We start from the raw sequence: 13,410 nt of genomic DNA on the forward strand, positions 1-13,410 counted from the left end.
TAAGGGAATAGAGCGATACAGTAAGGCTGTAACAGCCAGAAGTTCTTAAATTGACACCCAGAAATTTACAATTCTGAAGTGTAATTTACAATTCCTTATCTGCAATTTGCAATTAGCCCTGCACAACAGAATTAAATCCTTTGTCAAATACTTCAGCATTTTGCCCAGTAATTTAAAAACTGCCAAGATGTGGATACTACTAAATGTCCATGTAATGTCCTGGTACCCATGGTTATATGAGGGACAGACATTACTCAGGATAAAATAAATACATACATACATACATACATACATACATACATACATACATAAAATATTAAACTATTCAACCTGCTTCATAAGATTATAAACATTCTATTCAATGAACTATACAGAACCTAAAATGATATTCCAAAAGCAAAGTATAAGTACATGATGTAAGTCAGTGAAGATCTATTCCTCTAAACTATCTGTTTTAGTTGGATTCCTATTGTTGCAATGAAACACTATGACTTAAAGCAAGTTGCGGAGGAAAGGGCTTACACTCCCTTTTGGCTTACACTCATAGTTCATTATTGGAGGAAGTAAGGCCAAGAATTTAAGCAGGGCAGGGAGCTGGAGGCAAGAGGTGATGGAGAAGCCATGAAGGGGTGCTTCTTACTGGCTTGCTCTCCACGGCTTATTCAGCCTGCTTTCTTATAGAACCTAGGACCAGCAACCCAGGGATAGTCCCACCCAGAATGGCTGGGTCCTCCCCCATCAATAACTAATTAAGAAAATATCCCACAGCTGGACCTTATGGAGGCATTTTTCTCAATTCAGGTTCCCTCCTTTCAAATGACTCTAGCCTATGTCAGGTTAATATAAAATTAGCCAGGACATTACCTGATCTAAACTGTTTGGTTTCAAAACAGGCTACCTTTTTACAAGTCTTGTGCGTCTCAAAGTTCCACGAACTTTGGTCCAAATTAAAAAACAAACAAACAATAAACATTGGCTGAGACAGTTTTTGGACTTGCCCTAAATGGGATGACAGAAACAGGAATAAAGCCCAGGCTCAGATTCCCAGGCAGCTGAAGAGATCTTCTCAACCATGCTCACATTCTCATGAGGATCCTCCAGGAACCAAGACACAAAATGCTCAGAGCCAACTGGGGCTTCACTCTCTGTACATCCAGCCATGCTCAGGACCAGGTATTTTACTTCAGCACCAAGAAGGTACTGTCTGCAAAAATATTTCTGTGCCCACTAGAAAACAAATCACAGCCTACCCATCCACTACAACCACCACAGTCACTCTGGTTCCTCCCCATGGGCCTTTAACTGTCCACTCCACAAGTGGATAAATACAGAATGGTATGGCACAAGGGCACAAGGGCAGCCTCTAGCTCTGTGCCAACCTAAGGTCTACATCTGCACTGATGGATGATGCCCATGCTCTCCAGTTTTTTCATTATTTTGAGAAACACCTTTCACAAAATAATAAGTCACAATCAATTATGGATAAGAGAACTAATTTGCGTAATTTTTAAAAGGTTTAAAGAACCTGACCTATGGTTAACACCTCTTCTTTTGCACTCAGGCTGCCGCACTGCATCATTTATATAATCACTCAATGCATATTTCCAGGGCCAAGTATAGGGCTGAGCACTGGATTTAGAGATAAGCACCAGTTTTGACCCCTGGAGTGCCTGCCAGTGGTGCTGCATCTGGCCCAGGGGAGAAACAGAAAGATGAAGCCAATAAGAGCAACTAGAGGAGGAGTGTGCTATAAAAGAGGGGCCAAGGACAACCCTGTAAGATTAGAGAAAGTCACCGCTAGGCAGGGGTCTGCAAGGATACTCAAGGGTTAAAAGATAAACAAAATCCCACCAAGGCAGATAGGCAGACATAAGCAAAGGCACACTGAGACAACAGTGCTTTCAGGAGCTAGTAAGCTCCCCAGTGCATTTAGAGCAATGGAGACAGTTACTATAACTGTCTATACCCACCCTTGGCTCTGAAGAAGAACACAGAGACTTATATTTTTTATGAGATTTTGGTAGTACAGCTAGGCTGGAGCTAGCCTGGAAGAATAGTGAGGTGGGAGCTGGAAGCCAGAGGCCATCTGGACATGGAAGAAGAAGCAGGTAGCAGGATGAGATTAAGACAGAAGGCAACAGGCCACAGAGCAGAATGTAAACCGAGTCAATATTGTCGGGTTAGAAGAACTAAGAACCTGGCCAGCTACAATGTCCAAAGCTCATAATTAATATAATAATGTCCTATGTCCTTATTCAAAGCAAGGGTGGACAAGGACAGTTAAGGTAGATTAGACTACCAATGTGGGGCAAGATAAGGAAGTGCCAGCATTTCTGCAGGACAACTTCCTTACTGCTTAAAACCCAACATTTCTCAGGAGATGACCTTTAATGGAGCAGATATCAGGCTACTCTCCCAGCAAGGTGGGATTTCTCAGTTTCAAGTGCACAGCAAACAGGAATGCTCAGACAAAGGATACTAATTTGCAGAGCTGCTAGACAAACCCTCTCCCTCCCACTTGTTGCAAGCTCAATTATTAGCAAGAAGGCACTGGAGAGTCTCTACATCAAAGAAACTTATCAAACAAGTTTCGGAAAAGAAGATGAATACATTCACATGTGAACACCAATTTCAGTCGAGCTTGCCTTGGAGAAGATGAGTTTGCTGTCTGGTGACTGCTGAGAACACTTTTCTGTTATTAAGCCATCGCTCCCAAACTTGAGCTCCTCTGCAGTCATTAAATAACAGTTCTGCTGTATTGCTTCCAAATCTTTTTCATTGGATTTCTAAGGAAATGAAACAAATCACAAGAAAGTTTTCATCAAGAAAAGAATATTAACAGATTTTTTTCTTAAACTCTTTTAGGGGAGGTATCTTATTTTGTCACAAAGTCCTTATGTCCCCTAAATAATTCCATCATCCCAAAATATTAGTCAACTAACCCAGCTGTGATGCAATGTCGCAATCTGCTGGTTATTACTGTGAGAGCAAGCGGAATGCCAACAAGGTGGCAGAGGATGGTGGCTGTTCATGAACTGATGTTACTTACCACAGTGACTGTCATTAAGTGAACTGTTTTCATCCCTGGGACCACCCTGTTCACTGAATGACCCCTGGGTCATTTCCTTCAGTCAGCATGATGGGCAAGTAGAGGGCTTTCATATTTAAGTCTAATAAAGTCTTAGTCTCCTTTGAAACTACAAACTTCATCCATCCATAAGCACAAGGGAGAAAAGGCTGCGACTGCATATACACATTAGGGTATGTTCAGATATGATGCTCCTTCTCCATGATATACAACTCTTCTTGTGGCCCCTCACCAGCCTAGATCCAATAATACAACCGTACGGGAGACTACATCTCTGGTCTGGCCAAGTTCAAGTTCAGAATCTATTCCCAACCTAGAGATTCCTAAAGCAGAGTTTTCATTTTTTGGTGGGAAAGCAAGGGTTAAGATCCACATCTATGTCCTGTGCATGGATCAGAATTTATTTAACATGCCAATCATTTAGAAGGAATTTAGTACCCACAAGGGAGAAATGGGCAGTTCTCTGTAAGATCCCACTGAACTCTAAAATGAAGAACTAGAAATCAGCCAACACTGCCGCTCTAGAATTGTGTTGGTACAACTGTACCTTCATCATTGCCATGTTTTGACCTAGCAAACTATACAGTAAACCTTAACAAGAAAATAGTAGCCCACTCCCTTCCCAGTTTTCACATCAAAGTCTCAATCCCAGGCAAAACCAACTTGTAATTCCTTAGGCACTACCTCTGTTCTGAATTCAGATGTTACCATGACAGTCTCCTTGTGCTTCTTGATTTCTTACATTTCAATTTTATCAACTGGCTCCAATCAGAGGATTTAGCTTTTGACTCAGTTATCTCCACACCTCAAGATCTCTCCTAACAATTATATCATTACTGGTTGAAAGAGTTTTACATTACATTGTAGCCAAGTAATACAGCAATCATGATTACACTGCCATCCATGTTCCGTTCTTTGAACTCTTGAAGTTAGTAACTATTTTGTTCTACTTGCCTACTTCATTCATAAAATTATTACAAAGTATAAATTTTCTCCAAATTCTCAGAAAAAAATAAAGAAAAGTCCCTCCCAATAGTCAAAGCCATCAATAATTAATTTTCTCTGTTTCCTATAGCATCCTAGATGATACCCTTCCTCAAAGTTCCAAACTTGGGCACTCTACTTAGCAGTTCAGCAGTCAATCGAGACTTCCCTTCAGCACATCTAGGGCACCCCTATTTTCTGGATCCTTTGTGTCTTCTGGGTCATTCCCTTGTTTATATAGCTTTCCTACCAAGAACTTTCTGCAGAGTGCAAGCAATACAGACAATTTAAGCACCACCAATCTAAAAAGACCTTGCTCTATACTCACACTAGCTCAGAGACTAGCTGAGGCCAGAACGCTAGGCTGGAAATCACTTTTTCCTCAAAGTCTGAAAGCATCACTCCCGTATCCCAGTGTCTAAAGCAGCTGCTGGGAATTCTGGTATCATCCTGAGCCCAGTTCTTCTTACATGGTCTACGTTACTCCTCTCTCTGAAGTCTTTCAGATGCTCTCTTTAATACAGAACTTTCTTCATCCTTCCATTCTGGGACACGGTGTCCTGATACCTGGAAATGCTCTGCCAGCTCTGCTTCCTGGAGCTCCTATTAGTCATATTTTAGACCTCTTCAACCATGCCTCTAATTTTCTTATCTTTACCTTCTCCCTATCTTTTTGTTTAATTCTGTTTTCTGGAAAACTTATACAACTTTTATCTTCAAATTTCTAACTCTTCCACTGTAAATGTTTTAAGTCGGCAATTATACATTCAACTTCCAATAGGCCAGTTTTCTTTTCTAGATATTATTTTTATTAAATTCGAATCTTATTTATTCACCTGTGTGTGTGTGTGTGTGTGTGTGTGTGTGTGTGTGTGTGTGTGTGTCTGACGTCACAGCATGTGTCCCACAGCACTAGTCGAGGTCAGAGAATAACTATGTGGAGTCATAACTCTCCTTCCATCTCTTTGTGGGTTCTGGTGATCAAATTCAGGTCATCTGGCTCATGCAACAAGCACTTATGCCCACTGAGCCACCTCATGGGTCCTGATCTTATATCTTATGCTTTAATATCAAATTTTTAGTTTTAAAAAGCTATATAATTTTTATTGTTGCCATTTTTTCTACATATGTTAAAAGAAAAACAGACAGATAGATAGACAGCGTCTCATTCTAGAGCCCAGGCTAGCCTGGCACTCTCTGTGCATTCCAGGCTAGCCTTACACCAATGGTTCACCTTTCTCAGCCTTCTAAGTGGTAGGATTATGTTCATGAGCCTTCTGGCCCGATTTCTGTGTACCTTTCATTCTCTTTAAGGTTTTATCTTGCCTCTTTGTGGTGGTTTGCTTATGTTTGGCCCATAGAAAGTGGCACTATTAGGATGTGTGGCCTTATTGTCTCCAATAAGGTGTAGCCTTGTTAGGGGGAAGGGTGTCACTATGGAAGCAGGGCTTTGAGGTCTCATTTATATGTTTAAGTTTGGTCAGTGTGATCAAGACAGCCTTCTCCTGCTGCCTTTAGATTAAGATGCAGAACTCTTAGCCCGTTCTCCATCACCATATCAGCCAGCACCTAGCAATGCTTCCTGTCATTATGATAATGGAGTGAATTTCTGAAACTATAAGCCAGCAGCAATGAAATGTTATACTCTGTAAGAGTTGCTTTGGTCACAGTGTCTCTTCAAAGCAATAAAACCCTAACTAAACCACATTTCAATGTACTCCTCTCCCATTTGCTGAACTTAGGCCACTCATCTTTTAAATGCTAAAAGTACTCAGAACCGCTATGAATGTGGAAATGGACACATCAAAAGTATCCTTACTGAGAGATGTGTGGGGCCAGGGAGCCATGGGATCAGGAACAGCCCGTGAGCAAGAGTGGGGTCAAATCTAGGAAATCTCCTTCTGAGATGGGCAGGAATAGAATCGCTCCCCCACTACTCCAGGCCTGCATGTCATGGTGTACAGAGTCCTGTGCTTCCTACCCCTTAACTCACCAGAGGAAGTTACGTTGTCAGTAATTGGGTTAAACTTCCTTTCCCCTCATAAGGCCATGTCCAGAAGCACCTGGAATTCCTCCTCATACAAATAAAGCATCCCCAACATTTTGGTCCTGGACAATGATGTAAACTCACCCCAATAGCCCCTATGGACACCCCAAAATGTTTAAATAGCCTCTGCTGCCCCCATCTAAACTGAAGCTGTTTCTGGTGTGTATGTGTGTGTGTGTAGGGGTGTCTTTGCCCACGTACTCACTGCTGACCTGTACCCACCATTCCTAGCTAAGCTTCTCTCCCTCCAATCCAGTCTTGTGCACAATGAACCTGTCTACCCTAGGGGGAGAAGCATGTATGGACCTGCAGAGATATAGAAGTGAAAACCAGCTGTTTGAATGAAGAACCATCAACCGCCGGCATCTTTCATTCTATTTACCTCTAAGAGGAGTCTCTTGGTTGGGGTGTGCACATTCACTGCCATTTTTGCTTTCAGCTGCCTCCAATGATGCCTAGGGCAGTACTGATCTGCTGTAGATATACCAGAAATCTCTTGCTTGAGACAAAAAGAGGGTCACCTATACCTGCCTAGAATCCTATTTAAATCTCCTGTTTTCAAAGTATTGGCCACATCTTATATCTGCTGAGCCTTTTTTGGGATGTAGCCTATGTTAGTTCAATTCTTATTGGCTTTACTATGTGCTACAGTAGCAAAAATGAATCCTGTGCAGTTCCCACTCATGTATATATAACATCCAAAATTCTGTTAACTACAGCTTCCGCTGCACAGTGCTCCTACTTAGCTCCGTGGGCTTACACATCACTATTCCCAAACTCTTGTTTTAATGTGGTTTCAGTAGGAGGAGGCACTGTTAAATACTTGGATTTAATCCACCTGGGTTGAATCTCAGAAATTCACTATGTGGCCAATAAGAAGTGAATTCCAACACTAACCAGGAAAGGAAATGGGCAGAGGACTGAGGAGGTACTCGCCACTCCGTGAGTGGGCTGGGCTCAGGAGCAAATGCAGCCACAAATATGCCATTTATTGTGAGACCAGTGTAAGCATTTCCCTCCTGACCTTGTCCCCCCCGACGATTGGCTGAGGCTCATATGATAAAAGGTAGTTGTAAGTGCCACAAAGAGAGCAGTGAAGTCTGTTACAAGGGCAGTGACAGACCATGCCTCGAATCCCAATATTTCAATGTGGAAGCAAGAGTCAGAAACTGAAGCGATCCAGCTACACCTGAGTTTGAGATCAGCCAGGTTACATGAGACTCTGTCTCAAAGAAAAAGTTCTTGGAGTTCAGAATAAACTACTAAATTAAAAAGCGATTTACATGTGAAAGGAAAAGAAATCATGATATGGTACCTGCAGCAGCAGGTCCTCCTGACTGGCACTTTCTGTCAGACCTTTGACCACTTGTTCTTGAGAATGGAACTTTGAACTGCTTTCGCCTGGAAGACTCTTGTAATGCTTCTCCACAGCCTTCTCTCTCTCACACACTTCCTTGCGTAGTTTCTCAACTTCATTTCTAAGGTCCTAGAGTAAGAAACAGAAGAAACATGGAATTCATTTGACAAAAAGTTCCAGGTGACAATTTGTTACCGGCCTCGCTTCCCAAGTTATGATGAGAGCAAGCTGTTCAGTATATTTAACAAATACAGGCTTCTTTCTCATTTAGAGTTTTACAAAAACCAATTTTCATGACATCATAAATTTAAAGAAGTTTTTATATGCATGGTATTATTTATAATGGTGAAAAACCAGAAAACCAAACTGCCTAAAAGGGGGGGGGGGTAAGAGAAAATAATATAGAGTAAAATATTTTTAGAAACACACTATGAGTAAAGACAAGTGGAGACGATCAAGCCATGTGTAAACTACAATGCCCATTGCTTCCTGCATGCCGAGCCCTCCAAGGCAGCACCCTGAGCAGAAACATCCAAACAGTAACAAAACACCTGAGCATAGGGACAACAGGGCCTTCCAAGAGGTCGTTCCTTTTTCCAAGTTTTTCACATCTTTTTTTCCCCTGAGATTCTATAACACAAGTAATCAGAAAAGACATTAAAAAAACTCAAAGTAACACAGAAATTCACTTGGCAGGAGATTTTTAGACAGACAGAAAAAAATATATACAGTAAGATTGCTTACAACAGGTGCTTGTATGGGTGACTTTGTGAGTACGATTGTTTAGAAAAGCAAATGACTGCAACTAAACAGATGTGCATCAACCGGAATAAGCTGTGACACAGTCTCACCAAGGAATACCCAAACTGCACAGAAAAAGGAATGGGTCTCTCTGAAGAGACCAGGGTAGGCTCCAGGACATACTAACGTAGATGTGGAGGAAGGGAGAAGGAGAACATACTTTCACCATAACACAAACTAAATGGTTGCCCATAAGACAAAGAAGAGAGCTGGATAGAAGAGATAAAAAAACAAAACAAAACAAAAAAACCAACTTTACAGAAAAAAAAAAGAACTAGATTTACAGATGTAGCCATTTAAACTTTTACACAATTATCTGTTTTAAAATTCCCCTAAACCTGAAAACAGAGCAAGCAAAGCAATAATGAGTCTGACTTTGCATGGCCCTGACAGCTAATCAAACAGAAAAACTGTTTCAGGTGACTGTCTCATAAATACTAATGTTAGTAGTAGTATTCTGAAGTGCATGTATGTACATAATATGTATGTATTTATCAATGAGTGGCTGTTACACTCTTTAGTTCTAGGACTTTCAACACAATAGAAAAGAATTCAAACAGAAACTAAGTTAAACTCATTAGAAATCTGAGTATGAGCTATCCAGGTCTTTACACTGAGCTGTTTCCTTCCTTCCACTGAGAAGGGCTGGGTGCCATCCACACAGTGTTCTCTATCCTTCCCCACCTGAAGAATATGCTTTTTCTGTGTTTACCAAAGTGCAGCCCCCAAAACAGCATCCCCTGCATCCTCACAACTAATGCTGCAGACCTCTAGAGAGGTAGACCTGGCTCTGTGTACTTTAACAGGTCCTCCAGGGAACTGTGGGATATATAAAGATCATGTCAAGAGAGTGGATGACTAACCATAGACTTGGGATGCGAGCAAGAATGAGCCCAGGCATCTTTTAATATCCAAGAGAAAGAAAGGGATCAAGAACTACAGTAAGCATATACAAGGGAACCAACCAGAATAAGTATTTTCTACTATTGAGAGGGGAAAATAGAATTTTCATAAGGATGAGCAAGTAATTATAATACGTCAAAATACCACAATCAGTGCTGGGGATATGGCCTAGTGGAAGAAACTCAGTATGCACAAGGTGCCATGTTCAATCCCCAAACACACAAGCTCACAAACAAATGATTTTATAATTCTTTAAAAAAATTTTTAGTTGTTCTGACAGAATGCCCTCAAGAAATGTTCCCATTCCAATCGCTAAATGGCAAAAGGGAATAAAGGTAAACAGATGAAATTCAAGCTATTTCATCAGCTGATTTTAAAAGACATAGGTCATCCTGAGTTACCAAGGCAGTATAACTACAAGAGCCCTTGAAGATGCAAGGGATGGCAGAAGATATCTCCACAATCATAGCGAGCAGTAAACTAAATCATCGGTAAACTAAAAAATAATGAAATCAGATAAACGACATTTTGTTAACAATCACAAAATCAGACACCCAAATATTTGAAAGAAAAACACTTCTTAATCAAAAATCTAAGATGAGGCTATTTTAGATCCTTAATCCAAAATAAGACTACAAACGCATTATGAACTTCTCTAAACAGTAAACCAAAATTCAGTTCTAGAGGGAGTTTTTGGTCAAGAAGTTTTTGGTCAGATGTTTGTTTTTAATTCTATACACGAAATTGTCCCTTAGTGTCCCTGGGGGATTGGTTGCAGGATCCTGAAGGATACAAAAAGTAACACTCAAGTCCTACCTACAATGGTATAATATTTGCATAGAATCTCCCCACATTCTCAAATTGCTATAATATAACAACACAAATGCTGTACACATCTGTTACATAATATTGTTAGGGAATAATGACCAGAGTCTCTACATGCTGAATATCAACATAATTTTCTACTCAAGTTTGGTTAGACGTGTGGATGCAGGATCCAGACGCGGAGCCAGCTGTACACCAAGGCAACAGTAACAGGATGCTAATGAATAAGTTAGTCCTGCCAACAACTGAAGCCATGTTCAAGCTGTGGACGCTTCTTTTACACGTCTTATACCTGCAGTGAGGTTTACATTATTTTAACTTTGGTTTGGAATTTTTCCCATCTTAATTTATTCTGTTACATCATGACCTACAAAAAACATACAGCAACTAAATAATGAAGACGAACAAAGAACAACTTAAAAAAACAGAAGAAAAGAGAAAGAAAGCTGGCATGGTGGCATGATCACACCTGGTCAGCCTGCTCTGCAGAAAGCCTGTCTCCAAGAACAAGCAAATTCTACACAATGTTCTCACTTTCCAATTTCAACAAACAGAGCAAAATTCATTGCTTCTTTACAGTCTCCAGCTATGTGAGCCTCCACATGACATGTTATTACAGATTGCTACTTTTTATTGTTATGCGCTTCTTCTATTACAGCTTTAGAGTTAAGTTTTCAGGAAGATCTCTGAGAGGGCTTTCCAGGTCAAAGGATATACATATTTTGAGGATTTTCCAAAGAGGCAACGATGAAAGAAAAAACCAAGTGCAACAATCAAGCTCTCGAGGCCTGCCAAAGCCGCGTCAGACTTGGTTTCTGCAGTATTTGCTAATGGAACGGAGAGGAAAGGCTCCTTCATGACTATTTTTAAGTCTACATTTCCTTCATAACCCACATTTATATAGTGGGCAGTTTTACTGTTGTTCTGCCCCGCCCCCCTGCAAACCGTTGTAGCTAAGTAGGAAACAGCAATGCTTTCCGGAGCAGTTCACAGAAAAGCTGATCCCTTACGAACCATCTAAGAGGGGGAACGAGAGAAGACAACCCAGTAGTCAGTAAACAGGACAGGCTGCTCTCTAGAGGCCCTGGTGTCATGCCTAGCATGGCAGCTCACAATTCCAATTCCCAGAGATCAGATGCCTTTTTCTGGCCTATGTGGCACATCCATGCAAGAAGTACACAGACACACATGCATGCCAAGCACACGTATACATAAAAAATAAAATAAAAATAAAAATAAAAATAAAAAAAGGAACCCAAGGTGTACACTTAAAAGCTCAGATTTCATTCTTCCACATCAGAGTGCTTACCAGGGCAAAGTGCATCAGCCTTGCTACAGCTATTACAGAAGAGGTAGGAGTCACCTGTCCAATAAACAAGACGTCATCATATCTCTCTTTTGGGATCCTGCTGCTGTTTCTAGCCAGGGCAAGCACACATACTGGGGCCAGAGAAGCAACTGTGACTGAGAAGTGACTGAGAAGTGGCAGTGCAATAAGGAGACCTGGGATGGTCCCACACTCAGGATCAATGGAGCACAAGCGATTGTGGCCTGCACTTACCATGACTCAGACCATGTGCCAGACTTTGAACAGGTAATCTATCTAATCCTTAAAACTTATGACGAAGGTGTGGTGGGACAGGTCTTTAATTCCAGAAGCTGGGAGGTAGAGGCAGGCAAAACTCTGAATTTGAAGCTAGCCTGAAATACATAGTAAGTCCCAGCTCTGTAGTGAGCTCCCTAGCTCTCAAAATCAAAGGTATTGAGCCTCATCTGACTTCCAGCAGAACCCTGGCTCCCTCACTGCTCTCTGCTTGCTGCTCACCCACTAGTTCTGCTCTGACAATGGACTGTCTTGCTGTGCCTATTACATAGTGAGTATGTACTCAAACCGTAACCTTCATGCTTGCTGTACCCAACATCTGCAGTTCAGAGCTGTCCCTCACGCCCTGCAAGTTTATCACCTCACTCCAATCTTCATAACCTCTCTCCCTTTACCTCCTCCACACCATTTCCCTCCAATATCTCTTCCTGTAGCACTTGCTAATACAATGTGAATTTTTTCAGTCCCCTAAGGACAGGTCATATTTTGTTTACTTCTCCAACTCTAACCCTTATAATGGCATCAATCAGACACAGAAGGTACTGTAGCAGATTAAACAGAACCATAAACTCTTTGAGTTTCCCCATAGAGAGATAGGGAGTCTATGTCTCTACTTTTTACAGCTTAGAAATGTAGTGGCCACTGCAACCTAAAGAACCGGGCCATTTCTGGCCCAGGCCCGGAAGTTTCTAATCCCTGCTCTTTGGGCACTCTCTTGGCAACCTGAATGCCCTACACCTAAGAGGCACAGCCATCCTAATCCTATACTGGTGATGCTAAATTTAGGAACTCCAGCTGATAACCTCAGCTTAATTTTCCACCTATTTCTAACAAGGTACCAACCATAAGAGTCATTTGCCCTTGAAACCAGCCCACCTATCAAATGAGAACCATTGAGTAGGAGCCAAGTAGAGCAGAAAACCATTCAGATGAGCACAGCCCAAATTCTTGGCTAAAAAAATATAACAAAGTTCTTATTTTAGATACCAACTGTGGAGTACTCTATTGTACAGCAATAGATAATCAAAACAACACTCAATAAATATCAATAAATTGGATAAATGAAGTAAAGAGTAACTTAATAAATAAATTAAGTAATTTAATAAGTATATTAAGTATTGATACAAGACAGAATTTGGTGTTCTACTACTAAGGACACGCCAGCCTTATTGCCATTTAATGAGTAAGAGGCTGTGGTGGATTGCATAAAAAAGGTCCCCATAGGTCATTAGGGAGTGGCACTACTAGGAGGTGTGGCCTTGTTAGAGGAACTATGTCACAGGGGCAGGCTTTGAGGTCCCAGGTACTCAAGCCACATCTAATGTGGCTTTCTCTTCCTGTTGCCTGTGGATCCACATGTGGAGCTCTCAGCTCCTTCTCCAGTTACCATGTCTGACTGCCTGCCACCCAGCCATGATGATAATAGACTAAATCTCTGAAACTATATGCCAGCTCCCATTAAATGTCTCCTTTTATAATAGTTGACATGGTCATGATCTCTTCAATAATAAAACCTGGGAGAAGCTAATTTACCTATGACCACAGTGAATAAGGTACAACATCTGGCTGATACCTGGTTCCCAACTCTCTCAGTTCACATCTACATCAAAGCACAGGTTTGGGTATTTTTTGTAATAATGCAATGATCCCAATCCATTTAATTAAACCCACCCAACACACCACTCTGAAGAACCACTCAAAACACAAATTGCAATGGAGATCTTAATGTTAAAATAGTCACTTAACTATATTTCTTTCAATTCACAATGGAACCAGAGAGAAAGACTTGAGTTTGGTCACTA

The 13,410-nt window shown here is 41.1% G+C and overlaps 1 protein-coding gene across 41 annotated transcripts in view; it reads right to left on the reverse strand.

The window, feature by feature from the left end:
• The window catches only part of Cdk5rap2 (CDK5 regulatory subunit associated protein 2), a 168,690-nt gene that overhangs the window by 87,202 nt on the left and 68,078 nt on the right, over nt 1-13,410 (reverse strand). For all 41 annotated transcript variants that reach the window (XM_087660590.1, XM_087660588.1, XM_087660571.1 and 38 more), the window contains 2 exon segments: nt 7,435-7,605; nt 2,646-2,786 (listed from right to left, as the gene is read on the reverse strand). In XM_087660590.1, coding sequence (XP_087516716.1) covers nt 2,646-2,786; nt 7,435-7,605 — 312 coding nt within the window.

This window comes from Rattus norvegicus, chromosome 5, assembly GCF_021556685.1.
Source record: "Rattus norvegicus strain SHRSP/BbbUtx chromosome 5, alternate assembly SHRSP_T2T, whole genome shotgun sequence".
NCBI classification, from domain to species: domain Eukaryota; kingdom Metazoa; phylum Chordata; class Mammalia; order Rodentia; family Muridae; genus Rattus; species Rattus norvegicus.